Source organism: Sorghum bicolor, chromosome 5 (genome assembly GCF_000003195.3).
Source record: "Sorghum bicolor cultivar BTx623 chromosome 5, Sorghum_bicolor_NCBIv3, whole genome shotgun sequence".
NCBI classification, from domain to species: Eukaryota; Viridiplantae; Streptophyta; class Magnoliopsida; order Poales; family Poaceae; genus Sorghum; species Sorghum bicolor.
The window spans coordinates 35,455,238-35,482,729 of record NC_012874.2 but is presented as its reverse complement, the minus strand read 5'-3'; the positions used below and the strand labels follow the sequence as shown (position 1 = coordinate 35,482,729).

General features: G+C 48.5%; 1 protein-coding gene across 2 annotated transcripts; it reads left to right on the top strand.

Moving 5' to 3' along the window:
• Positions 596-22,712, top strand: LOC8071847 (receptor-like kinase TMK4). Of its 2 annotated transcripts, none has more exons than XM_021461026.1 (2): positions 596-3,071; positions 10,151-21,440. In XM_021461026.1, exons 1-2 carry the CDS (start codon positions 803-805, stop codon positions 10,363-10,365), a joined length of 2,484 nt encoding a protein of 827 aa, XP_021316701.1. In that variant the 5' UTR covers positions 596-802; the 3' UTR covers positions 10,366-21,440. The 2 variants fall into 2 exon arrangements, with proteins under 2 accessions (XP_021316701.1, XP_002450707.1); XM_002450662.2 differs by lacking the exon at positions 10,151-21,440 and adding an exon at positions 21,725-22,712 and having other exon boundaries at positions 602-3,071.

Genomic DNA, 27,492 nt, shown 5'->3' with positions numbered 1-27,492 from the left:
TAATTTGTGATACGAATCTTTTAAACCTAGTTAATCTATGATTAGATAATACTCCCTCCGGTCCATTTTATCTGGCGCAGGTTAGAATGACACGGTTTTCTAGATTACATTTTAACCATTCATTTACTTTATATTATATTATTTATGCTTATAAACTTATAATCATTGGATAGTATAATTCTTTACAAATCTAATTATATAAAATTTCTGTTGTAATACTTAATAATTTTTAGTCTAATTAATGGTCGAAGTTTTAAAAGTTTGAATCTTGATATACGTGTGCCCCAGATAAAATGGACCAGAGAAAGTATTTATCAAATACAAATGAAAGTGATACTATTTATATTTTACTAGATATTTTAAAAGTACACAAGGCCTATGACTGACGGCCAGAATTTTTCTTTGCGGTAGAGTAAACAAAGGTGTCTGCACATGGCCGTGTTCATGGAAAGGGAGAAGAGTGGCGCAACCCACCCACCACGCCCCCCGCCAACCCACACTCCCGAGGACGCACGCCGCAGACAGCCGCAGATGAATGAAACGAAACGAGATTCATTCAGGAGAGAGAAAACTCCGATATTTATTTATTATTCAAAAGAAAAGAGAAAACTCCGATACACACACGACACACGCAGACTACAACAGGAGAGAGAGAAGCTAGAGAGAGAGACAAGAGGGAGAGGGGAAACAGAACCACCGGGCGGCCGGAGACGCCAAAAATACATCTTCCCGGCCGAGGCAAGAAATCAAAATCCTCCGCAACAATCCGTCGCATTTGCGCCCCCTGTACGGCGAATCCGCCATGGGGAGGGCGAGATTTCTCCTTCCCCTCCTGCTCCTCGCCGTCGCGGGCCTCACCCCCGCCCCCGCCGCCGCGGCGACGGCCATGACCGCGGATGCGGGCGTCATCTTGGACCTCGCCAAGTCGCTGACCAACCCGCCGCCGTCCTGGACCGGCACCGACGTCTGCGGCGGCGTCTCCTTCAGCGGCATCACCTGCGACGGCGCCGGCCGCGTCACCGGCATCAACCTCGTCAAGCTGCATTTATCCGGCACCCTTCCCTCGTCCTTCGCCAATCTCACCGCGCTCCAGTCGCTGCAGCTCCAAGGCAATGTGCTGGAGGGCGACGTGCCCTCCCTGGCCCGGATGGGCTCCATCGAGACCCTTGTTCTCGACGGCAACGCCTTCTCCGCCCTGCCGCCGGACTTCCTCGAGGGTCTCCCCTCGCTGCTCAAGCTCAGCATGGACGACCTCCCTCTCAAGCCATGGAGCATCCCCGACGCCATTGCGGGGTGTGCCATGCTGCAGACCTTCTCGGCCTCCAACGCCTCTGTCTCTGGTCCCTTCCCGGCGGTTCTTGCCAACCTGACATCGCTACAGACGCTGCGGCTGTCGTACAATAATCTCACCGGGGTCCTGCCGGTGGGGTTAGAGGCGTTGGGCGCGCTGGAGACACTGCAGCTCAACAACCAGAGGTCAGCTGGCAAGCTGTCAGGGCCAATTGATGTTGTGGCGAAGTTGCCAAGCTTGAAGAGAGTGTTTCTTCAGTCCAACTCCTTCACCGGCCCGATCCCGGAGTTTGACCCCAACTCACAGCTGGAGACTTTCAATGTCAGGGACAACAGTCTCACTGGACCGGTGCCACCGTCTCTTATAGGGATCACAACCCTTCAGGATGTGACGCTGTCCAATAATTTTCTTCAAGGGCCAAAACCAAACTTCACAGCTAAGGCTAAGGATATTGATTCTGGGAACGGGTTCTGTCACAAAGACCCTGGGCCATGCGATCCGCTGGTGACCACTCTGCTTGGGGTAGCTTTAGGGTTTGGATACCCATTGCAGCTTGCGAAGTGGGCAGGAAACAACCCGTGTGATCCATGGCCTGGTCTTTCCTGCATCAAAATGGATGTAACTCAAATCAAATTGCCTCGCCAGAACTTGTCAGGGATTATTTCACCGGCTTTTGCAAACCTGACTAGGCTTCAACGGTTGGATCTGTCTAACAATCAACTCACGGGGGTGATACCAGATGCTTTGACGACACTGGAAAGCCTCAATTATCTTGATGTCTCAAATAATCACCTTACTGGACAAGTGCCTGAGTTTAAGCAGCCTATAAAGCTGATGACTGCAGGCAACCGGTTTGGGGAATCAGGTGGTGATAGTGGAGGGGGTGGCTCCAATGATGGGTCCTCATCTTCCGATCCAACAGGTTCACATAAGTCAAATGTGGGAATGATCATTGGAATTCTTCTAGCTGTCATTCTTCTTGTCATTTGCGTTGGGCTTTTCCTACATCATCGAAGGAAAAAGAATGTGGACAAGTTCAGTCCTGTCTCAACAAAGAGCCCTTCTGGTGAATCTGATATGATGAAGATTCAGGTAGTCGGGACAAATGGCCATAGCAACATAAGTGGTTCTGTAGGCCCAACCGAGCTTTACAGTCATTCAAGTGCTGACAGCGCAAACCTTGCTGACCTCTTCGAGTCCCATGGGATGCAATTACCGATGAGTGTGCTACTAAAGGCCACAAACAACTTTGATGAGGACTACATCTTAGGTAGGGGGGGCTTTGGGGTGGTTTTTAAGGGGACTCTCAATGGCAAGCTGGTTGCTGTGAAGAGGTGTGACAGTGGCACTATGGGAACTAAAGGGCTGCAAGAATTCATGGCTGAGATTGATGTTCTTAGGAAGGTGAGACATCGACACTTGGTTGCATTGCTTGGGTACTGCACACATGGCAATGAGAGGCTCTTGGTCTATGAATATATGTCGAGAGGAACACTACGTGAGCACTTGTGTGATCTTCAACAGAGTGGTTATGCTCCTCTTACATGGACACAAAGGATGACAATAGCTTTGGATGTTGCCCGGGGGATAGAATATTTGCATGGTTTGGCGCAGGAGACTTTCATCCATAGGGATCTGAAGCCTTCCAACATATTGCTGGATCAAGATTTAAGAGCCAAGGTTTCGGACTTTGGATTGGTGAAGCTTGCAAAAGATACAGATAAGTCCATGATGACAAGAGTAGCAGGGACATTTGGATACCTTGCGCCTGAATATGCCAGTATGTTCACTTCTCACTTCTATAAATATTTTGTTCTCAAGTACAATCAGCATTTGTCTTGCATATAATTCTTACTTCTGTTACTTTGGCTGCTTTCAGTTCAATCATACTTTATTTTTACTTTGGCAATCTTTATGCTTTCAATTTACACTAGTCAGCAAGGTAGGATCATCAATATATTACCTTAGGAACTCAGCTCTTTACATGATCCTAAAAGCAGTATTCTTGCCACTGTAGAACTACACAGAGCTGTGCTTAATTCAATTTGATTGTTTCGTAATACACTGACAGATTTCTCAGGTTGTATTTGAAAAGCAGAAACAAGAATCGCTAGCAGAGGTGTAGGATGTGTTTAGTTCCATCCAATGCATGACGCATGACCTTAGTTTGTCTTGTATCAGGGAGCCACAGTCGAGCCAGGTTAGCTGTATGTAGGATCATTTTATCTGGTTGGATATATGTATTCAGCCTGGATGGGAAGAGATATTGTTTGGTTGCCCGCGTGAGTACATGTTTCATGAGATGAAAGTGCAAAATGAAGAGTTGAGGTTATAAATATTTTGTGTTATTATATTATAATAACCTTTACTTTTATCTTTCCAAGCCTTAGTCTACTTTAAAGAAATTAAAGTCACTTAATATGCACTAATCACACACTAATAGAATAATTAGACTAAATCACACATTCAGTGAACCTGGCTCTAGAGAAATGGCCAATTTCTGTGTATCTGCTCAGTGTGGTTGAGTAGCACCTTTTCATATCCTGTGAGCCAGACCTAGTACCATGTACATTCAAGGTAACAACCACTCACTGCTTCCTACAGGCTAGGCTTGAGTATATGCAGGAAACTACACACCCATACTTTTCTTGTGTTCACAGATAGGTCTTCCATGTTGTCAGACATTAGACATTGGTTTTGGAATTTGAAACAAGGTTGATTCTTAATGCAGTCACTAGCTCACTATTGTAGATTAGCGTTCATCACTAATTCACCATTGTAGACTAGAGTACATCACTAATTCACCATCGTAGACTAGAGTACGGAGTATCCCTTAAACCGAACATAGGTCATTGGCAGGATCGGATGACCTACCAAATGCAGAAAAGCCAGTTTTCCACAATGGACAAACCGAGTTTCATTACTGGTAGTAACAAATTTAAACAAGGTTAGTCAATCACCCAGATTTATACCCAAGACCATTACTTGCCCTCCAGCCCAAGTACAAAGAGCTTTGCCACAGAAGCAACCAAAAGCACAAACGACGGCGACTATATGCCACTCCCAGTAAACTACATGTTTAACACTGACATGAGAAGCTAACACTCAAAACCGACCAGACTTACAAGCCAGATGAGGCTGCCACGGCAAGCAGGCCAGAGAAGACAGACTTCCAAGCAGCAGGAGAACTGAAGCCCTCAAGTCTTGATGATCACCTGAGATTCATCCCCGGTCCGTTGGACTTGTTGGTGGAATTGCAAAGCCACTGACTTCAGAATCGCCGCCCCATGCTCTATTTGAGTCGCCGACTCTGATTCTGCAGCCCTGCCCAATATACCAGCATAGAACATATCAAACATAGAATTTCTCTGTTGCCCAGACATACACAAAATGGATCTCAGATTTGGGTAAGCCCAGAGGGCAGCTTGGCTATAGGCCGCTTGGATTGAAACTAGAATTGCAATACTTGGGATACAAGATGGTTTGCCACTGCTTATATAGCAAAGTGGTCAGCCACCTACTCTAACATATTCGTACTGCATAAAGTAGATGCTTACTTGGGTGTTAAGCCACCTGAAACTATCTAGACAGTGAATAGTAAAGAAAATACAAGCAACTAGGCATAACTATCAATTTTCTCCTGAGCCTAGTGCTAAGTGATCTGCTTCAGACCGATCCTCCTCATCTCGTGGAACTTGGCCTTGCCCAATGACTTGGTGAGTATGCCTGCCTATTGAGTTGCATGCACCGACCAGTTCAACCCAAAAGCTTAAGCTGATTGGGAGAGGTGGGCAATTCACTTATATTCCAACACCCCCCCTCACGTGGAGGCTCCCTCAGGCCTCAGACGTGGAATAGGAGCGAGCAGCAATTATTTTATTTTAATTGCGCTAACCAGGATTCGAACTCGAGACCTCTGGCTTTGATACCATATTGAGTTGCATGCACCGACCAGTTCAACCCAAAAGCTTAAGCTGATGGGGAGAGGTGGGCAATTCACTTATATTCCAACACTGCCAACTGATCTGTAGTGGCGAGGTGGTTGGCGATGATGCTCCCGTCCTCCAAGCAGTCCCTGATGAAGTGGTACTTGATCCGAATGTGCTTCCTCCTGTCATGGAAGACTGGATTCTTGGCCAGAGCTAGAGCAGACTTGCTGTCCACCTTCAACTCCACCACATCAACCTTTCTGCCAAGAAGCTCCCCGAGCAACCTGGACAGCACAGATCTTGTGTTGCTGCAGTGGTGGTGGCGATGTATTCTGCCTTGCTGCTTGACAACGCCACGACCTTCTGCTTGATGGACTGCCAACTGACCAAGCAGTCGCCTAGAAAGAACATGGTTCCACTGGTGCTCTTGCTTGTGTCGATGTCGCCGGCGAGGTCACTGTCGCAGTAGCCAATGAAGTGAGCCCTCTTGTAGTGCAGACTGTAGTCTAGGGTCCCGGCCATGTAGCGAAGAACACGCTTCACGGCCTGCAGGTGCTCCACCGTGGGCTGTTCCATGAACCGGCTCACATACACGACCGCGAACGCCAAGTCCGGTTGGGTGTGCACTAGATACCGGAGGCTGTCGACAAGCCGCCGGTAGTGTGTGGAGTCCACCTCCTCCGCCATGCTCTGATCTTGTCCTGGTCCTGGGGCTTTGTCAGGTGGAATTTGTTTGATAACATTGTCTGATCTTGTTCACATCCCATTGGTATCACAACTTTTTTGCTTATCGGTTTGAAGACATGAAGCTTCACCAAAGCATGCAAGGATGTTCATTGTCAGATTCATTTCATTCTCTACTGGTCTTATGAAAAGGGCAACATCATTGTTGGCCCTCGATCTCCCTGCACAGGCAAGCAGCTTGCTTACCAGCACCCACACACTCACGGCTGGAGGTTGAAGCACAGCACACACACAAACACTGCACGAGGAAGCAATTCCTGGAATTTTGAATGTGATGCATCCGAACTGCTGCTGGCTGGTGCCTTTACCTTCTATTTATAGCTGATAGAGACTACAAAACAGCCCTAGTGGCTTTCCTAGAAATTACCTAATAGAAGACCTTGACTTGGAGTCAAGTCTTCTGCTGAAAACAGCCCTAGTGGCTTTCCTAGAAACCACCTAAGAGAAGATTGACTGCTGTAGCAGTCCAAGGAACTTGCTAGGAAACTACAGCAAGGAATTGACTGTCTTGCCAACTTCAGCAATTGGCGACACTTATGTGTTCGCTTACAGTACTGGCGCTAGGGCCCCACACGTCATAGAATCACTGGAATACATAATGTGTAAATACGTAAACGCAATACAGAAGCGGTTTCTTGCTTGAGCTTCACTCCTGGACGTCGTGTGTGACATCTCCGCCCCCTTGAGTTCCAGCTTGTCCCCAAGCTGGCGCTTCTGGAAATCTTGCCCTGATGACATTGTAGTCCTCCCATGTTGTAGCGGATTCAGGAAGTCCAACCCAGGTAAGCTTCACTTGGGAGATGGCCGAGTTGCCTTTGCGGACCAATCGGCGGTCAATGATAGCCTTGGGCACAGTCTCTGCAGCTTCAAGATCAGTTAGTTTTGGTAGAGTATCGAAGACTGGAGAGTAATCCGGTGTAAAAGGTTTGAGCTGAGAGATGTGGAACACAGGATGAATCATGGAGTCAGCTGGCAGTTGAAGCTTGTATGCAACCTTGCCGATGCGCTGCAACACGCTGTAGGGGCCATAGTATTTGAATGCCAACTTGGGATATGGCCTGCTAGCAACAGTCGATTGGGTGTAGGGCTGAAGCTTCAGCAGAACCTGTTCTCCCACTTGAAACTGGAAATCCTTGCGTTTCTGATCAGCTGATTGTTTCATCCTGTTCTGTGCTCTGGCCAAATGTGTTTTCAGAGATTGCAAGTGTTGCTCTCTATTTTCCACCATTTCAGTGACTGAGGTGGATGCTGCAGGTGATAATGTGGGTTCAGCTGCCAGTTTGGGTTCATACCCGTACATTGCTTTGAATGGGGAGCAACCCAGAGCAGAGTGTAGGGAGGAATTGTACCAGAGTTCTGCTAGGGACAACCATTTCTTCCAAGTGTGCGGGGAGTCCTGGACAGCACATCTCAAGTACATCTCGAGGCATTGATTCACCCTTTCAGATTGGCCATCGGTCTGTGGGTGGTAGGCAGTGCTGAGATTCAAAGTTGTCTTGTATGCTGAGAAAAGTTCCTTCCAGAAGTGACTGACAAATATGGGATCTCTGTCCGAAGTGATGGACTGAGGAAGACCATGGAGTTTGACAATCTGATCCATGAAAGCTTGGGCCACTACTGCTGCAGTGTAAGGATGCTTGAGTGGGATGAAATGTGCAGCTTTGGTGAAACGATCCACGACAACGAGTATCACACTGTAGCTTTCAGACTTGGGAAGACCCTCGATGAAGTCCATTGTCAGGTCTTGCCACATACCCTCAGGTGTAGGCAGAGGTTGGAGGAGCCCCAGAGGATGTTGTAGAGAGTGTTTTGCTTGTTGACAGATGGTGCATTGTTTGATAAACTGTTCCACATCTGTTTTCATTCCCTTCCAAGAGAAATGTTTCTTGAGCCTGTGGTAGGATGCAGCCACCCCGGAATGGCCTCCCAGAGCACTAGAGTGACAAGCTGCAATGAGCTTGGTTTGTAGGGCTGAGTTTTGACCAATCCAAACTTTCCCATTCTGCCATATGAGACCCTGATCCAGAGAGAAGCCCTGTTGGTTTGGACTAGACACTGCTAGTTGTTGCAGTAACTGTTGTGCTCTGAGGTCAGTTGTGTAGGAATTTAGCACTTCCTGGACCCAAATTGGCTGTACTGTTGAGACTGCTTGTATAGCCATCATATGACCCACTCGAGATAAAGCATCAGCAGCTATTTCTCCTTGCCTTTCTTGTAAACTATCTTAAAGTTCAGGCCCATCATTCTTGTCATGGCCTTTCTTTGCATCTCTGAATGCAGATTCTGCTCTTTGAGATATGCCAAGGACTTGTGGTCAGTTTGAATGACAAATTCCCCTCTCTCCAGGTAGTGCCTCCATTTGTCAACTGCCATGATGAGGGCCAAAAATTCTTTCTCATAGATAGATAGGGCTTTATGCTTTTCTCCCAATGCTTTGCTTAAGAAGGCAACAGGTTGGTTCTTCTGCATGAGGACTGCCCCAATTCCATCTTGACATGCATCTGTCTCCACTGTGAAAGGTTGATGAAAATTGGGCAGGGCCAAGACTGGTGTGGTAGTCATTGCTGTTTTGAGATTTTGAAAAGCGTCCTGAGCCAAAGGGTTCCATGCAAAATGTTTCAGTCTGAGGATTGCTGTGAGGGGTTTATTGATGATGCCATATCCTTTGAGAAACTTCCTGTAATACCCTGTGAGACCCAGAAATGCTCTCAGTTCTGTCATTGTTGTTGGCTGGGGCCAGTTGAGCATATTAGCAATCTTGGAAGGATCTGTGGATACCCCTGTTGAAGAGATGATGTGGCCTAAGTATTCCAGACTGTCCTGGCCAAAGCTGCATTTAGACTCCTTTAGGTATAGTTGATGCTTCCTCAAGGTTTCCAGGACTTGTTCCAGATGGAAGATGTGGTCTTCCCAGGAAGAACTGTAGATGAGAATATCATCGAGGAAGACTAGCACAAATTTTCTGAGATAGGGTTTCAGAATCTCATTCATGACACACTGGAATGTGGCTGGAGCATTTGTGAGGCCAAAAGGCATCACTTTGTACTGGTAATGTCCATGATGTGTCTTGAATGCAGTTTTGTGTTCATCATCTGGGAGCATCCTGACTTGGTGGTATCCAGATCTCATATCAAGCTTTGTGAATACTTTAGAGCCAGCTAATTCATCCAAAATCTCATCTATCACAGGCATTGGAAATCTGTTTTTCACAGTGATATCATTTAACTTCCTGTAGTCCACACATAACCTCCAGGTACCATCTTTCTTCTTGACTAACAGAACAGGAGAGGCATATGGGCTGTGGCTGTGAGTTATGAGGCCTGCCTGGAGCAACTGCTGGACTTGTTTCTCAATTTCTGTTTTATGGAGTGGAGAGTAGTGGTAGGGTCTGGAGTTGACTGGTGTGGAACCAGGGATGATGGGGATAGCATGGTCATATGTTCTGGGAGGAGGTAGAGTTTGTGGATCAGTAAACACATCCTTGTAGATGATTTTGAGATCCTGAATACTGTCCAGCTGACTCTGGGTCAAGGTACATGTGGAGCTTTGGGCTGGTGGTATTGTCTGAACCAGAACAAATGCCCAGATGTCATTTCCTTTAGCTGAGTTGTACACCTTGGTAGCAGAAATTGATGAGAGTTGTAATGGTGGACTGGTAAGACCTTTGAGCTTGATAAGTCTATCTTCTTCAAGAAACTCAATTGTTTTGGCCTGCCAGTCACAGTTCATGGGACTATGTGTGGATAACCAATCGTAGCCGAGGATGGCATCATAAGGGTGCATGTCCAACACTATCATATCAGTGGTGAAACTTTGGCCTTGGCAATAACATTGTAGTTGGGAAACCATCCTGTTAGTGACCATAGTCTGTCCATTAGCCAGCTTGACTGTTCTTGCTTGGCATGGAATAGTTGGAAGTTGGGCCATATTCACAAACTGTGAACTGATGAAACTATGGGTGCTGCCACTATCAATTAGCATCAACATGACCTTGTCCTTGACTTGGGCCTTGAGCTTGATGCAGCTTGTTGTATCTTGACCAGATAGAGCATTGAGGGAAAGCTCATTGAACTGTTCCTGAAGGATATCTTCAGCAGCTAATTCATTTAGCACTTCATCTGTTAATTCTCTATCAAGATCATTGATTGCTAAAGCATTGATTTGAGGTTTTTGTCTCTTGGTGCAGACCTCCAGATGTCCTGGGACAAACTTCTCACCACAGTTGAAACAAAGGCCATTGGCTTTCCTGTAATCTCTGAGCTGCCTGTCTTTCCACAAGGGAGAAGATTGCAATTGTGGCTTTGTGTCAGACTTAAGTTGATTGTACTGTCTGTTGGTATAGGAGGGTTTACTGATCCTGGTTTTACCCCTTTCGAGCACCCTTTGTTGCACCTTAGCTAATGTAGCTGCCTTGAGGACAGTAGGAGGCATTTGGGCTTCTACCATTCCTCTGACCTCATCCTTTAGACCCATTAAGTAATGATGTGTGAAAAACATGTCATCATAGTTAGCATTATGCATAGTCACTCCATATTGTAAATTCTGGAATTTGGTGGTGTAATCTTCCACAGATCCTGTCTGTTTGAGTTCCAGCAGCTCATTCATGGATGATCTGAAATCACCTGACCCAAATTCTTGCAAAATGACAGAACAAAAATGTGTCCAGCTCTTGAATGTATTGTGTTGCTTGAAGGCTTGGTACCATTTAGCTGCATTGTCCTTGAGATGGAGCCTTGCTGCTGTGATCCACATGCCTTCAGGTATCTGATAAAGCTCAAAGTAGTATGTGCAGTTATCTAGCCACACCTTGGGATCAGAACCATAAAAGACTGGGAAGTCCATCTTTGGCATGGTCTGTTTGGTTAGAGTTTGTTTCTCTACAGTGGGGGGAGGGTTCCCTTTTTCCTGTCTTGGTGGCAGTTTGTGTTTGGTAGATGTTTCAGGTCTTCCAGTGGGTTGTGGCTTAGCAAACACATTGTGAAAGGACTCATTGTCATCCATCACTTGGGAATGGATGTCATCTGCCTCAGTGTCTTCATCAAATTTTGGTCCTTCTGCATACTTTGCTGAGTCTTCCATTTGCCGAAGAGTGACTCTGGCTATGGCCTCCCCATTAGCGTGCACCTGCTTGGCAATGATATGTTGTTCTTCAGCATACTCATCCATAACAGCTGATCTGAGGTCCATTTGCGCTTTCATTTGCTTCTGCACAGTATGCATCTCGTTGATCTGTTGAAACATGAGCTCCAGATTCTTCTGTAAGTCAGCCCATCGGCCATCGTCCTCATCCGAGTGCCTAGACATGTTGTCTAGGATAAGTTGTGTTTGTTGAGAAGGATGAACCACGCCTTTCTTCTTGGGACCTGTGTTGGAGAACTGGGTAAGACGAGACTGTGGAAAGTGGAATATGGTACCAGCAGTAGGTTTGGAAAAAACAAATTCCTCCCCTTTTGCCCTGCTGAGTACAATCGCCGCCGCCTGAGAGTGAGGCGGAACCGAGGGATTTTACACCCGAACAGTTGGAGTGCAAGCGCAATCGCAACAGTCTGGCAACCCAAGTTCACGGACACTCTCCCACCATTCTTCTCCGCACCACAAGAACAGGTAAAGAAAAGCTCCGGAATTTTACACAGGAACAAGTGCCCTGCAACCCTTGCTCTCTGTTCCTATGTGCACGATGGATGGAAAGAAAAAAAAAGGAGCAAATTTGGGGTTTGCTCACAGTGGGTCACACCGCCGACCACAGGTTGTTGGTGTAGTCCCCCAGTCGAGCAGGTGTCGCGCCGAAGCCGGTGTCGATGTAGATCCCAGCGTAGTGGTTGGATCGAGCGCAGAGAGTGCGTCGATGGTTTGCTGACGCGGTCGTGAGGATCCGCGACAAGCTGGAGGTGGATTGGTGGTGGAGGTGGAGGTGGAGGTCGACGCGGTTGATGTCCCGCGGCGGCCGATAACTTGGCGACGAGGACGTGAACTGCTGCTCACCCACGCGCCGAGGAAGTCCTGCTCTGATTACCAATTGTCACACCCCGTTGCCGCGGCGGGTCACCGGCGGCGTGAGACGAAGACAGACTTACGGCGAACCCTGACGCCGGCGGGTTAACCCCCTGCCTTGGCGTGCGTGTGTATTACTGAATGTTTCCATGTCCTGGATACAGCAATTGGCGACACTTATGTGTTCGCTTACAGTACTGGCGCTAGGGCCCCACACGTCATAGAATCACTGGAATACATAATGTGTAAATACGTAAACGCAATACAGAAGCGGTTTCTTGCTTGAGCTTCACTCCTGGACGTCGTGTGTGACATTCCTGCTGCAGCAAAACAAACAAGGGCAGCAGCAGATTATCTTACAATCATCAGCTAAAGAGAGATCCTTTGCCCTTGATTATGGCGAGCCAATGGCTGTAAAAGGTTCTGTTCATTTGATGAACCACTTATCCACAATAGATTTAGCTTTTATATCCTTTCCCCAAATGTCCCTGATCTTAGTAGTGAAGCTCAGGGTATTTTAGCCATGAAGTTTCAAAGCAGAAGGCTCTCGATACTACTTTATTTTCCAGATGTGAACCGTAGACCAGAGGGTTATGGTCAGATTTATATCTCAGTATTTTCTTCACATTGCATAGAGGGAAGTCCTGTTCCTAATCCTTTGAAATAAGCAACCTATCAAGCTTTTCATGAGTAGGTTCGTTCTATTACTCCAGGTGAACTTGCCTCCTTGCATTACCACTTCCCTAAATTCATAGGAATTGATGATTAAGTTAAAAACCTCAATGTATTTGTTGTTTATAAACTTTGTATTCTTCTCACTACTATATCTTCTTTTTTTTTTGGAACTCTGAAAATTTACGCATTACATTACGGCAAATCGCCGGATACCAGTACAGATACAAACTCAGGAACTTGGCTCATTAGCATAGAAGAGCCAGATTCAAGGACAAAAGCTCCATAGGTTGCTAGACTGTCTGCTACTTTATTACAATTTCTATTACAAACAGAGACAGTACAAGAAGAGAACTCAAAATGCATGAAGTCTCTTATCTGTCTATTTATAGAACCAATAGAACTTCCATCAATCAGCATAGAGTTGAGAGCATCGGCAAGAATAGTTGCATCGGTCTCCGAAATGATTTTCGCCATACCCAATTGTGCTGCATGTTGGAGGCCTTTGTAAGCGGCGATAGCTTCACTATGAATCACTGATGCTGCAAAAGAGATATTTCCAGCTCCAGATGCAATCACTTCTCCATTTGCATTCCTTATAACAAAACCCCATCCTCCTGTTCTAGAATCTGAGTGAAAAGCGCCATCAATATTTATTTTGTATGTATCATCAGGAGGTGTCTTCCACGAGCTTTTAATATCCTTAGCTACAAGTTTATTTGTTGTATTTAGTTTCTCAAAAACTGAAAGATAATACAGAATTGAACTCTGTATCTCAGCCACATTTATAATTTTTCTGTAGTCATTGGCTTTGTTTCTTGCCGACCACCATCTCCACAAAAGCATCACCACCTTTAATTGATCATCTTTTCCAAAGGACTAGATCTTATTTATTGTATCCTTTCCTGTTGCACAATCCTTTAATAGAGATCTGATCCATTCCATATTCAAAAGGCGCCAACACTGCTTCACTTTCTTACATTTAAAGAAAATGTGTCCACAATCCAGTGTTCTTAAGGCGTCGCCTAGGCGTCCAGACGACCCCCCAGCGCCTTGCAAAATGGTCGCCTAGGCGGGCAAGGCGGCTGCCTAGGCGTCCAAGGCGGGCGCCTAGGCGTCCAGGCGGTGGTGCATTGTCATGCCTCGCCTTTACGCCTTAAGAACTATGCCACAATCTTCGTCAAATTTTTTGCAAACTGGGCATAATGTATCCAGCTTTATCCCTCGATGAGCAATATTTCTTCTTACTGGGGGACTATTATGAGCAAATCTCCAAAGAAACATTTGAACTTTGTTAGGGACTTTAAGTTTCCATATCTTATACCACTGAAATCCATTCCCATCTGATGTGGAAGCATCCCTTCCGGCAAGAGCCTCCCTCCTAGCCACTGCAATTTTATATGCTGACTTCACAGAAAAAATACCTTTTGCATCAAAATGCCAGGCAGGCCAGTCATCCATGTCAACATCAATAGGAATACGAAGTATCTCTTCGGCATCCCATGGCCAGAAGATATCTTGTACCAATTGTACGTCCCAATCACCAGTCACTGGATTAGTAAGTGTTGCCCAGAGGGCAGCTTGGCCCTTGGCCGCTTGGATTGAATCAAAACTTGAGATTACAGAGTATAGAAGAGGGAGGGGGGTCTACCACTTATATAGCAGTGTGGTCAGCCACCCACTCCAGAATATGCTAAAGCAAAAGTAAAGATGCCTGCTCCAAACTTGGATACCAAGGCACTGCTACTACTAATGCAGAAATTAAGATACATAACAATTAGGCTTAACTAACATTCTCCCCCTAAGCCTAATGCTGATCGATCTGCTCCAGCCCAATCCTCCTCCTCATCTCCTGAAATTTGGCCTTTCCCAGAGACTTGGTGAGTATGTCTGCAAGCTGATCAGTAGTAGGGATGTGGCTGGCCTTGATACTTCCATCTTCCAGGCAGTCTCTGATGAAGTGGTACTTGATTCTTATGTGCTTGCTCCTGTCATGGAAGACTGGGTTCTTGGCCAGAGCTAAAGCAGACTTGCTGTCCACCTTCAACTCCACCACATCAACTTCCTTGCCCAGCAGCTCCCCGAGCAGTTTGGACAACCATAGTGCTTGAGTTGCAGCAGAGGCAGTAGCAATGTATTCTGCCTCGCAGCTTGACAAGGCCACCACTCTCTGCTTGATTGACTGCCAGCTGACCAGACAATCGCCCAAGAAGAACATAGTCCCACTGGTGCTCTTGCTTGTATCGATGTCACCGGCGAGGTCGCTGTCGCAGTAGCCGATGAAGCGCGCTGTTCCGGGAGCCCTCTTGTAGTGAAGACCATAGTCCAGAGTCCCAGCAACGTAGCGGAGGATGCGCTTCACCGCCTGCAGATGCTCCACCGTGGGCCGCTCCATGAACCGGCTCACGTACCCGACGGCAAACGCCAAGTCCGGCCGGGTATGCACGAGATACCGGAGGCTGCCGACAAGCCGCCGGTAGTGCGTGGAGTCCACCTCCTCAGCCTTGCTCTCCCTGCTCAGGCGAAGCTTCTCTTCCATGGGCGTGTGCGCCGGATTGCAGCCAATCATTTCGCCGAGCTCGAGGATCCGCTTGGCATAGTGAGTCTGGCGAAGAGTGATGCCACTGGCATCCTGACGCACCTCGACGCCGAGATAGAAGCAGAGTAAGCCAAGGTCGCTCATGTCGAACCTTTCCTTCATCTGCGCCTTGAAGCTCTTGACCTCCTCCTCCTCAGCGCCAGTGATGATGAGGTCGTCGACGTACACCCTGACGAGCAGGACAGAGCGTCCGCTGCCCCGCCGATACACGGCCGCCTCGTGCGTGCTCTAGGTGAAGCCCATCTCCTTCAGGGTGGCGTCCAGCTTCGCGTTCCAGGCGCGCGGTGCCTGCCGCAAGCCGTACAGGGCCTTGCGCAGGCGGTACACCTTGCCTTCTTCTCCGGCGACGGCGAAGCCCGGTGGCTGGCGCACGTATACCTCCTCCTTGAGGTTGCTGTTCAGGAAGGCGGACTTCACGTCCATGTGATGCACCGACCACCCTTCCTCAGCCGCCAGCGCGAGGAGGACGCGCACCGACTCCATGCGCGCCACGGGGGCGAACGCATCATCGTAGTCGACGCCCTCCTGCTGGACGAAGCCTCGCGCCACCAATCGAGCCTTGTGCTTGATCACTGAGCCCTTCTCGTCCTTCTTGAGCTTGAAGACCCATTTCAGGGTGATCGGGCGGTGACCAGCAGGCAGTTTGACAAGCTCCCAGGTCTTGTTCTTCTCCACGGACTCGATCTCCTGCTTCATGGCGGCCTCCCACGCCGGATCACCTCGTGCCTCCGCGTGGTTGATGGGCTCGCCAGCGTGCGTGAGGTGGAGCTGGGCGAAGAGGCGCGGCGCCAGGTCTGGAGGAGACACATCTCCCAGGATGTTGGTCATCTTGCGGTACCGGAGGGGCTCGTCGTCGTAGAAGGCGTCCAAGCGATCCTCGTCATCCTCCAGCGGCGTCGCGAGCTCGATTTGGGGCTGATCGGTGGTCGGAGTAGTGGTCGGAGATGGTGTCGCAGCAGCTCCAGCACCGCTCCCGTTCTCCCCCGGAGCCGGTGAGCTTGATGGCGTGGTCGGAGTGGTCGGAGTCGCTGAAGTGGCCGGTGTGGTCGGAGATGGTGCAGGCGAGGCTAGAGCAACTGCGGTGGCCGGAGTGGTCGAAGCAGAGGAGGTTGTTGAAGACTCGCCCCGAGCTCCACACTTCTCGCTGATCACCGCGTACTCGATGACGAACTCCGTGTTCACTGGAGCTGCGTCCTCTCCAGCCTTCGCCCAGTCCGAGCCGCGGCTCTCGTCGAAGATGACGTCCCGCGACACGCGCACTCGCTGCGTCGCCGGGTCGAGCACGCGGTACGCCTTGGCACCGTCGGCGTAGCCGATGAAGATGCCGGGGCGACTCCGATCATCCAACTTCTTCAGCTGGGTGAGGTCCTTGGTGTAGGCCACACACCCGAACGTGCGCAAGTGACCCACCGCCGGCGTCTTGCCGTGCCATGCCTCATAAGGCGTCTTGCCCTGCAAGCTCTTGGTAGGCGCTCGGTTCAGGAGATGGACAACAGTCACCACTGCCTCCCCCCAATACCAAGCCGGAAGGCACCTCTGCTTCAGCAGCGCACGAGCCATGGCCACCACCGTCTGGTTCTGATGCTCCACGACTCCATTCTGCTGCGGCGAGTAGGGGGCGGTGTAGTGGCGCTCGATTCCTTCGTCGGCGCAGTAGGCCGCAAACTCCATGGCGGTGAATTTGCGACCGTTGTCGGTGCGCAACACCTGGAGCTTGCGTCCGCTCCCCTTCTCAGCTACAGCTTGGAGATGTTTGATGGCGTCCGCGGCGGCGTCCTTGGTGGTCAGCAGTGCCACCCACATGTACCGCGTGGCGTCGTCGACGAGTAGCAGGAAGTAGCGTCTGCCACCCGGAGTCGCCGGCGTGATTGGGCCGCAGAGATCGCCGTGGACGAGCTTGAGCGGCTCCTGCGCGCGGTACTCAGCCTCCGCCGGGAACGGGGCTCGACGGTGCTTGGCGAGGACGCACGTGTCGCAGAACTGCCCGACGTGGGTGATCGCAGGCAATCCGCGCACCATGTCATTCTTGGACAGCTGCCGGAGAGCGTCGAAGTGGAGATGACCGTAGCGCTCATGCCAGCGCCGTGCCGCATCATCCTTGCGTGCGGCGAGGCAGAGTGGCTTGGCCTGGTTCAGATGCAGAACGTAGAGGCGGTTGGCACCGCGGCGCACCTTGACGAGTAGCCACCGATGTCGATCTCAAATCCTCAGGATGCCGTGCTCGATCTCCACCTTTGATCCCCCCTCGTCCAGTTGGCCGAGGCTCATGATCGAGTTCCTGAGCGCCGGGATGAAGTAGACGCCGTGGAGCACCCGGTGCTCCCCGTTCTTCGCTTCGAAGATGATGGACCCGACGCCATGGATCTCCACCTTCGACTCGTCGCCGAACCTCACCGATCCTCTGGCCGATGTGTCCAGGTTGGTGAAGAGCTCGCGTCGGCCGGTCATGTGGTGGGTTGCACCGCTGTCTAGGTACCATCCGTCCATCTTCTCTCCATTGCCGGTGTCGAGGTAGGCGCGCGCACGGGGTTCATCAAGCTCGAGGCAGCCGCTCTTGGTGCAGAAGATTGAAGCTTGAGCCTTGCTGCAGCTCCCTTGTGCGTCGAGCTCCAGGAAGCCATGCGCGAGGAAGGCGGCAGCGTCCTCATCCACTTGGGCGACGTTGGCGGCGCCACCGCGCTCTCGGTTATGTCGGGGATGAGGGCAGTCTCGGGCCCAGTGGCCTGCTTGATGGCAGTTGAGGCAGAGGTCGTCGCGATTCGCCTTGCGCTCGCCGTCCGCACCTCCTGCCTTGTCCGCCTGCGCCCCTCCGCCACCGGCTCCGCCTCCGTCGCGATCGCCGCGCGGCTTGTTCTTGCCACCGCGAGGTCGCCGTCGCTTGTCCTTGGACGGCCCGGCTACTTCCTCCTTCTTCTTCTTGTCGAAGGCCCGCCACTGTTCGGCGGTGTACAGAAGCTTGCCGCCGGCGTTGGAGGATTCGAGGTCACCGCCAGCTCTCGGTCCTGGACCGACTTGAGCCGGCCGGTGACGTCCTCGATGGTGAGCGCGCCGAAGTCGAGCAGGGTCTCGATCGAGTTCACGATCTGCCTGTACTTCTTTGGCATGCACCGAAGGAGCTTCTCGACGGCGCGCTCTTCGGTGAGGTCGGTGTCGCCGTTCAGCTTCATCTGCTCCATCAGACTGCTGAGGCGCACGGCGAAGTCCTCGACATGTTCGCCGGGCTGAAAGGCGAGGCCTTCCCACTCCCCGCGAAGGCGCTGCAGCGTCGCGCGGCGTACCCGGTCACCGCCGACTCTGCGTAGCGCGATGGCGTCCCACGCCAGCTTCGCCGTCCTCTTGTTGGCGATGGAAGGCCGCGATGTCGAGTGGAACAGCGGCGCACAGAGCCTCCAAGGCCCGGCGATCCTCCTCATACGTGACGCCACCGAAGTGAACTGCATCCCAAAGATGTCGAGCTTGGAGCTTTACCTTCATCAGGAGACTCCACTCGTGGTAGTTGCTCTTGGTGAGCATCGGCCACGGCGTCCCGGCCCCGGAGTCGCGGTAGACCATCTGCGGCACCGGCGAACGCCCGCGACGACCACGGCGCCGCTCAGGAGACGACGACTGGCGGCGGCGCTCGGGGGTGCGCGATCGCGATCCCGCGGAGACCGCATCCTCCTGCTCCAGCTCCTGGCGCAGGGCGGCCGCGGTTGACGCTGCTGCTGCCTGCTGGGCCGTGACGGCCGCGGCCGCCGCCGCTGCCTCTGCGGCAGCAAGGCGCGTCCTGCGGTCATCTCCCCCCGCGCCGAAGGCTCCAGCGCTCCGCTGCTCCACCGTGGATGCTACAGCTGCTGCTGCGGCGGCGGCGGCGGCGGCGGCTGCCCGGACGCGAGCACTCTCTGTGGACATGGCTCTCTCTGGGTAAACCCTAAAGCTCTAGATACCAATTGTTGCCCAACTCATGAAAACTTGGATCTGGGGAATGCCCAAAGGGCAGCTTGGCCCTTGGCCGCTTGGATTGAATCAAAACTTGAGATTACAGAGTATAGAAGAGGGAGGGGGGGTCTGCCACTTATATAGCAGTGTGGTCAGCCACCCACTCCAGAATATGCTAAAGCAAAAGTAAAGATGCCTGCTCCAAACTTGGATGCCAAGGCACTGCTACTACTAATGCAGAAATTAAGATACATAGCAATTAGGCTTAACTAACAGTAAGCTCATTTACCTTGGTAATAAGAGATGTTCACCTTGGTGTTGCCGGCTTCCTTGTTATGCCCCTGGGCAGCCAAGGATTTTCCCATATTCTCACTCTTTCTCCATTCCCAATACGCCAAATTTATCCTTCTTTTAGCAGCTCTGCTCCTTTTAGGATACTCCTCCATGTATATGAAATTCCAGCCTTTGGAACACACCGAAGAATATCACTTTGTGGAAAATATTTTGCCTTGAGAACTTGCCCACACAACGTGTCGGGATTAATGAGTCTCCACGCTTGTCTGCATAACATATCCATATTGACTAGATGTAAGTCCCGAAAACCAAGGCCTCCATTTTTCTTTGATTTGGTAAGGTTTTCCCAGCTTAGCCAATGTATTTTATTAGTTTTGTCCTGCTGGCTCCACCAGTACCTTGCAATCATCATGCTCAACTCATCACAAAGTCCTTTAGTAAGGCCGAAACATGACATGGCATAAGTAGGAATGGATTGTGCAACAGCTTTCACTAGAATCTCTTTCCCAGCCTTGGAAAGGAGCTTCTCTTGCCAACCCTGAATTCTGCTCCATAATTTCTTCTTAATGTACTCAAAAGTCTTTTTTCTCGATATTCCAACTGATACTGGAAGACCTAAGTACTTTTCACCTGTAGCTTCAAGATCTTGGATTTCATTTGTATTTTCACATGCTGACTTATATTTGGACTGAACATTATATATGATTTATCCTTGTTGATAACTTGCTCTGAAGCACGTTGATACACTTCCAGAATACGTAATAATTCTTGTGCACCACTTACTTCTGCCTTCATTAGAATTTGGGAATCATCTGCAAAGAAAAGGTGATTCACGCTCGGAGCATGTTGGCATATCTTTCCCATCATTTGTGCCCTTTGTAACAAAGTTGATAGCCCTTCTGCACATAAAATAAATAAATAAGGCGAGAGAGGATCACCCTGTCTTAAGCCCCTTTGAGGAGAGTTGTTAACTTTTATATAGTAGTGAGAGTCGTCTACAAAATAAAAGTTAACGACTCTCACTACTATATCTTAGAATATTGAAGTCACGCTCCAAAATCATGGGGTATTTCATTTTAGAACAAAAATTGGTCAATTCAGCAATTGATCCTTCGAATCCTCTTGGGCAGAAAAGCCAGTTAGGCAATTACTTCTACCATCACACTCCATTTTTTTAGAGTGATAAGTTACTGGTGCATATGATCTGTCTGTTGCTATTATGATTGTTGGAGATCATTGGCGCTCTATTTTTACATGAAAAAACAACTGCAGGATATGGTTGGAATCACATGTGCTAGCAGTACACATTTCATTTTGTTGGTCATTTGAGATGGATGTGAGTAGTTTTTATCACTGCCAGTTATGGGTGGTTGATAGAAAAGCCTCAGAGGCTTGTGTGCTGTGTGCTGTATACCTTTGCTTACAAATAAGTGGTTTTAATAACTGGTTTACATGATCCTCGCCCCCTTTTCATCTCAAGATGGGTTCTGTAGCAACAGCTTCATGAGTCCTTTGTCTTGCCATTTTTGATTGTACAGATGATGTTTGATGCATCCAAACATTTATTTGATAGTATATAGGTATGCTTCATTCAGTCATATGCTTGTGAGGATGAACATTTCCCAAGCAACTAACACAACAGTTGCCCAGTTTTTTGCTGGTGATGGCATACGAACACAAACTTTTGCTAAGCAGATATTTGGAAAAACGTACAATGTTATTGCTGATAGTTGAGGCCACTGGTCAACTCCAAATGAAATTACTGAACCTTTTCCTTTGGTTTGCGTCCATTCTTTCGAAAGTACAGAAAATCGTTTACATGTCTGTTCTTTTTTGTGATGTCAAAAATCGACTAGTATATCTGGTTCATATCATGGTCAGCACCTGGTAAAGCCTGACCTTAGTTCTGTTATTCCTACTAAACAGTGGCGTGGTTTTGCACCATTTAGTACATTGGAATACAATTAGGACAACTTACTCAAATAAAATTGGACTGGAACGAATTTCATGTATCCATTTATTGATGGACGAAGATTTAAAAGATGGTGTCATAAATCAATTCTGGAGGTTTTTCAGTCATTTCCCAGACATTTTTTGTTTCACTTGAGCTCAAAGTTTATCCTTTTTATGTACGTTTTCTTCAAATTCGGTATTTCAGCATTAACATAAATGCATAGAATTGTATGTGAACAATTGCTTTTTCCCCATGTTTTTGCACTGCCATGTTTTTTATTTGTTCCATTTTGTGGCATACTATTGACAAACATGCCATTGATATGTATACAGCTACGGGAAAGGTCACTACAAAAGTAGATGTGTATGCATATGGTGTGATACTAATGGAGATGATTACGGGAAGGAAAGTACTCGATGACTCATTACCCGAGGATGAAACACATCTTGTAACGATCTTCAGAAAAAATATGCTTGACAAAGAGAAGTTCAGGAAGTTTTTGGACCACACCCTGGAGCTCAATGCTGAATCTTGGAACAGCTTACTGGAGGTGGCTGATCTTGCTCGCCATTGCACGGCGCGGGAACCATACCAGCGGCCAGACATGTGTCACTGTGTGAACAGGCTTTCCAGCCTAGTGGATCAGTGGAAGCCAACGAATATTGTTGATGACGATGAGGGTGGGACAAGCGAGATGGGTCTTCACCAACAGCTAGAAAGATGGAGATGCGATGATTTCACAATATCAGATTCGGATTCATTCAGCACATACAACACATCAAGGAAGTACCATTGACAATTAGTGAGTCACTCTTTGTCATATATAAATGCGGAACCATGATCTGATGCATCAAGTGGCTCTCTACAGCTTGTGGATCACGGACAGCTTTGAAGGTCAATGTGCCAGCCTGTCAGGTGTTGTAGTTAGCCCATTGAAAACAAGGTTACTTGATAATCAGCATCTTCCATCATTAAAGTCTGCTAACCAGGCTCAAACTCGAGGGAAGTCATGATACTTGAAACTTGTGCTGTATCTAGCTTATCTAGTTTATATCATTTGGTCACTGGGGACATTGAGAAACAGTTTGTTCTTGAATGGTCCTGAGGGAAAAGAGATGAAAGAAACCATAGCTTCCGAAGTGCATTCTGGTGGTTAGTTTTTGTAGACCGTAGAGGGTTGCTTTTTGTGTACCACAAACCTTGATTTGTTATTATTTATCTAGTATTTGTATTTGCTCTGTACAACCAACCGTGAGGGTTGCTTCCTTCGAATACCTGAACATGTGAAATGATGCTACCTAACGTTGAAGTTTTGCGTTAGTTTTTTGGGTTGTCAACCCGTACAATCCTATAAACCAATCTGTAGAATGTTATACAATTAAACAAGTCCTATTTTAAAGAATCTAGTTGCAATTTTTAAAACATTGACATGTAAAAGTGCAGGAATCGGCACCATAGAAAATGTATTTTTAGTGACCTATGTGCAAACAAGATAAACCTTTACATGAGAAATTGAAAATTGAAAATTGAAAATGCAAGGACACGTTTTAAAGCCTATATCATCATGAGATAACAGGTGTGTCCACTCACGGTTTCCACTGGTTTTTAAGTCTGCGGGTGTCCGGTTTGGCTGGGTCCATCTGGCCGAATTATTTTTTTCATTTTGGATTTTTTTAAAATATTCATGTTTACACCTTGGGCGATGTATACCCAACTTTGGACCTAGGAGGTCAGTGCTATGATCTATAGCGCTTAGACGGTAGCATGACCTATGGCGCCGAGGTAATACGTCTTGGCGCCATGACCTACGTGATGAAGTGTTTGGCCTTGGTTCTTGTGGCAGCCGAGGTGGTGTTAATATGGTAGGTACCTTGGCGCCACAGATCATGGCACCAAGTTTGGATTCAAAAGCCACGACCAAACTTTCTTGGCTGAGCGTTCTTCCATTTGTTGCTCCTCTCCTCAGTTTCTTCCTCTCCCCAACCCGCCTAATCTCTACAATTGATAAATTGGACCTTGAAAACTTTGTTTGGATCCATAGACCTTCAAGAGCAAGGTATCCTCTCTCTTGTCCTCATTTTTTATGCATTGATTTGGTTTATATTATGTGTATTATGCAACCGTTGGTACGTGATAACTTAGGGGTTGAAGCAATTATTCATGTGTATTATGCAACTGTAGGATGCCAAGGCGTGGTAAATCTAATATACCAATACCTCTTCTATTATGGGTTTTTTTATGTGCAACAAATGGAAACCCTAGGTTTAGGGTTCATTGCTTACGGTTCTTAGAATAAAATTGGTTCTATTTTTGGAGTAGGACGTTGGTGGGAACTGCTGTAACAGAACCGTCCAATTTGGGATGCTGCAAAGAAGAAATACCATCATCATTTGGAATCAGGTAGTACCATCATCATATGAGTGCCATTCCAAAGTGGGAGAGAATGGAACGAGAGATGATGGCCAGGGGTAGTACCTCAAACAATATGGGAGAATTGGGGTGAACGCTTGAAGCAATGGTTATATGGGGGGAACCGCAGATCCCGTAACTTGGTTGCTAGATTGGGGCCCAAAAATCTCAAGAGCAGTAGAGAGGCTAGTTCGTGCACGAGCAGAGGTTGCATATGGTGAAAGGTCGTAATATAGCTAGAGGGGGGTGAATAAACTATTTAAAAATTCTACAAACTCAACAGAGCAAGAGGTTAGTAAATAACAAAGTGAAGCTTTTTGCTCTAGCTCTAAAGGGGTGTTTGCAAGCCACATATCCAACAATTCTAGTTGATATAATCACTAGGTACACAAGAGATATGTCACTACAAGCTACACTAGTGAGCTATACTACACAAGGCAAAGAGAGTAACTAAACTAATTACACTACTTTGCTGTAAGTAAAAGGAGAGGAAGAGATATTTATACCGCCGTGTAGGGGATGAACCAATCACCAATATATCAACAAACAAGCACCGGGAGAATGCCAATTAATCACAATTGAGACACCGATTTTTTTCCCGAGGTTCACGTGCTTGCCGGCACGCTACGTCCCCGTTGTGTCGACCAACACTTGGTGGTTCGGCGGCTAAGAGGTGTAGCACGAACCTCGTCCTCACTAGGACACCGCAAGAACCTACCCATAAGTGGGTAGCTCAATGAGACGAGCGATCCACTAGAGTTACCTTTCGGCTCTTCGTCGAGGAAGGTACAAGACCCCTCACAATCACCGGGAGATGGCCACGAACAATCACCAACTCGTGCCAATGCTCCTCTGCTGCTCCAAGCTGTCTAGGTGGCAGCAACCACCAAGAGTAACAAGAAAACCGCAGCCAAAACGATCCCCAAGTGCCACTAGATGCAATCACTCAAGCAAACGCACTTGGAATCACTCACAATCTCACAAAGATGAATAATCTATGAAGGAGATGAGTGGGAGGTGTTAGCTTAGGCTCACAAGGATGTCAAGTATTCTAGAATGGCAAGAGGGTGAGCCCCAAGCCGGCCAACACGTATTTATAAGCCCCTCAAACAAAAAGAGTCGTTGGCTCCTTCATTGGGCTAAAATTAGGGTCACCGGACGCGCCGCAGGGAACCACCGGACGCTCAAGCCCTGCGTCCGTGCCCTGAAAACTACCACGTGTTGCCCTTTTTACTTTCGCACGTCGATCTCTAACGGTCACCTGCAGAGCACCGGACACAGTCAAGTGAGCACCAGACGCGTCCGGTGAACACCGGTCTCGTGCGTAGAGAGGTCTGCAAACGCGCGGGGTCACCAGACCCACACACCGGACGCGCTCCTGAGCGTCCGGTCCCTTACCCAGAGAGCACCGCAAATGCGCCAGGACACCGGACGCGCACCACCGGACGCACCCTGAGCGTCCGGTGCTCTCAGTCAGAAACACCTAAAGAAGTCAGGCAGCACCGGACGCACCAACAGGGTTTAACCTGCGTCCGGTGCCTAGCGTCCGGTGCCTGTTGATGCAAAACTAATCTGCAAACACAAAGGGCTAATACCCAATTCAAACGTTAAGGCGTGCCAGCCGATTTGACCTTACTATCGGCAAAGGTGATAACTCGAATACTTTAGTCCCGACAACAGCGATGCGCCCGGATGTCACGGCTAAGAGGTACTCACGCGGAACTCGAGAACACGCCGAGCTTAAGTCGACGAATTCCTAAGAACTCGTAATAAAAGGAAAAAGTATGACGAAGTCGTCGAAAAGTAGATGCTGGAATATGAGTAAAAACGTGTGTTTGATTGATTTATTGATTATTACAAGGCCCTAGGGTCTATATTTATACCCTGCTCAAAGAGCTACAACCAGACACGATTAGAATTCGAATTCCAAATTACACGGAATCCGTATACAAAACGATGCAAATAATTAAGGAGATAACAAAACTATCCCTCGTGACAAACCGAAACTCCTCCACATAACGACCGGCAGCTTCCAGACTCCTCCTTTGCATCATCGGCAGATCCTTTGCCGTAGTCATCGGCAGACTTTCTTATCTAGCCATCGGCACCATATTACTGCCTGTCACATTCAACTTCTCCCTCATCGGCAACCATCCTCATCGGCAACCCGCTTTGTAAACATCGTACTGCCACCTTATCCTGCCATCCTAGACACGTGCCCAAAAACGGTGTCAACACATGCCCCCCAGTTTCGGAGTATAAAACTATTAATGCTCCGAAATTCTCTGCAGTAATGATGCCTTCTCCCGCAATTAATGCTCCTAATCTGGTAACCGACAACCTCAATCTGGACAACTCTGATCCTAATCCTCCGCAGATTCCTCGAAATCCCCAACTTCCTAAACGGGCATTTTTCTCAGTCGTACATCGGCAACAATACCGTTACAAAGATCTGCCGATGCTCTGACTAGGATATTCGCAAAAACGGTTACTTCCCCTCTATCCGCCCATCGGCAAGATGACCGTTATATAATATCACCGATGGACCGACCAGGAGATCTCGCACAGTAAAATATCTTCAAATAATGACCGCTTCCCGTCAAATCACCTGCACAATCCCTGGATTACCGTGCGAACAGTTACCATATCCACCTGAGTACCCTCGGGTTTCTCGCATGCGGCAAAGAGATAAGTCGGATTTGCCCTTGCCCATCTTGTCCTATAAATAGTTCCTTCTTGGGTACTCCTTCCCCATCACACCATTCTACTACCCAACTTTACTTTTCCAGCGGCGGCGCCACCAAAAACTCCTAAGGTCTCCGACAAGTACCCCTCTTCATCAACTCCGGCGCCTTCACACACTTCCTTCGCAGCAAGATGGCCGTTGGGTTCGTCGTCCCTGAGGTCAAATCTCCACCCCGTCTTCTGTATTTTTCTTCATATCCCTGTTCACTCGCAATTCATTTTACTGAACATCTTCCTTTTCTTTCCTCTTTGTATTTCTTTTTATGCCCAAAATCACTAGGAATTGTCCAACAAAATTGTCATCCCCACCGATCAACCACACCTTCAATGCCTCGGCCCTCTAGGGGACCCAGATCCAACTGACCTTATCAACGCAGAAACCAACAGGATCCCCTTCAGAGCCGAAAATTTTTCCTTAGATTTGTGGAAGGACACCTTCCGCTCTTGGCCCAGCCCAACTGTAGGGTGGAAAGACTGGTTCTTGAGGGTCAGCAACTCTAATGAAGTTCAGTGGGGTGAAAGGAATCTAGCCCAATGCATTAGATTGTCCATTACCGATACGCATAGGAACGAGTCACTGCTGATAGCTGCATCCTACTTTTGGTCAGACACCCTCAATGCTTTTGCCTTTGGCCACGGCCCTGCTTCTCCTACTCTTGCCGATGTAGCCATGCTTACTGGTCTAGATATATCTTCTGCCGATAGCACCCACTTTTTTGATACTGCCCCTAGTGCCGAAGTGGAGACTCGCGCTATCGGCGGTTGGTCGGGGTACATTCAGAAGTACCGTGGGAAAGGATCTGTCACCATAAAGGAACAAACCACCTTTCTGAACATGTGGCTGGACAAGTTTGTATTCTGTGGTCGATCGGCAGGACCGACTTCTGTCTACCTATCGGCAGCAGAAAGACTGGCTAACGGTGGCCGATTCCCTCTCAGCCGATAC

What these genes read in the sequence shown, in the direction of transcription:
- LOC8071847 (XM_002450662.2), top strand. Translation starts at nt 803, where the DNA reads ATGGGGAGGGCGAGATTTCTCCTTCCCCTCCTGCTCCTCGCCGTCGCG. An exon ending in CCTTGCGCCTGAATATGCCA is followed by an intron (nt 3,072 to 21,724) that starts GTATGTTCACTT and finishes ATATGTATACAG; the next exon opens with CTACGGGAAAGGTCACTACA.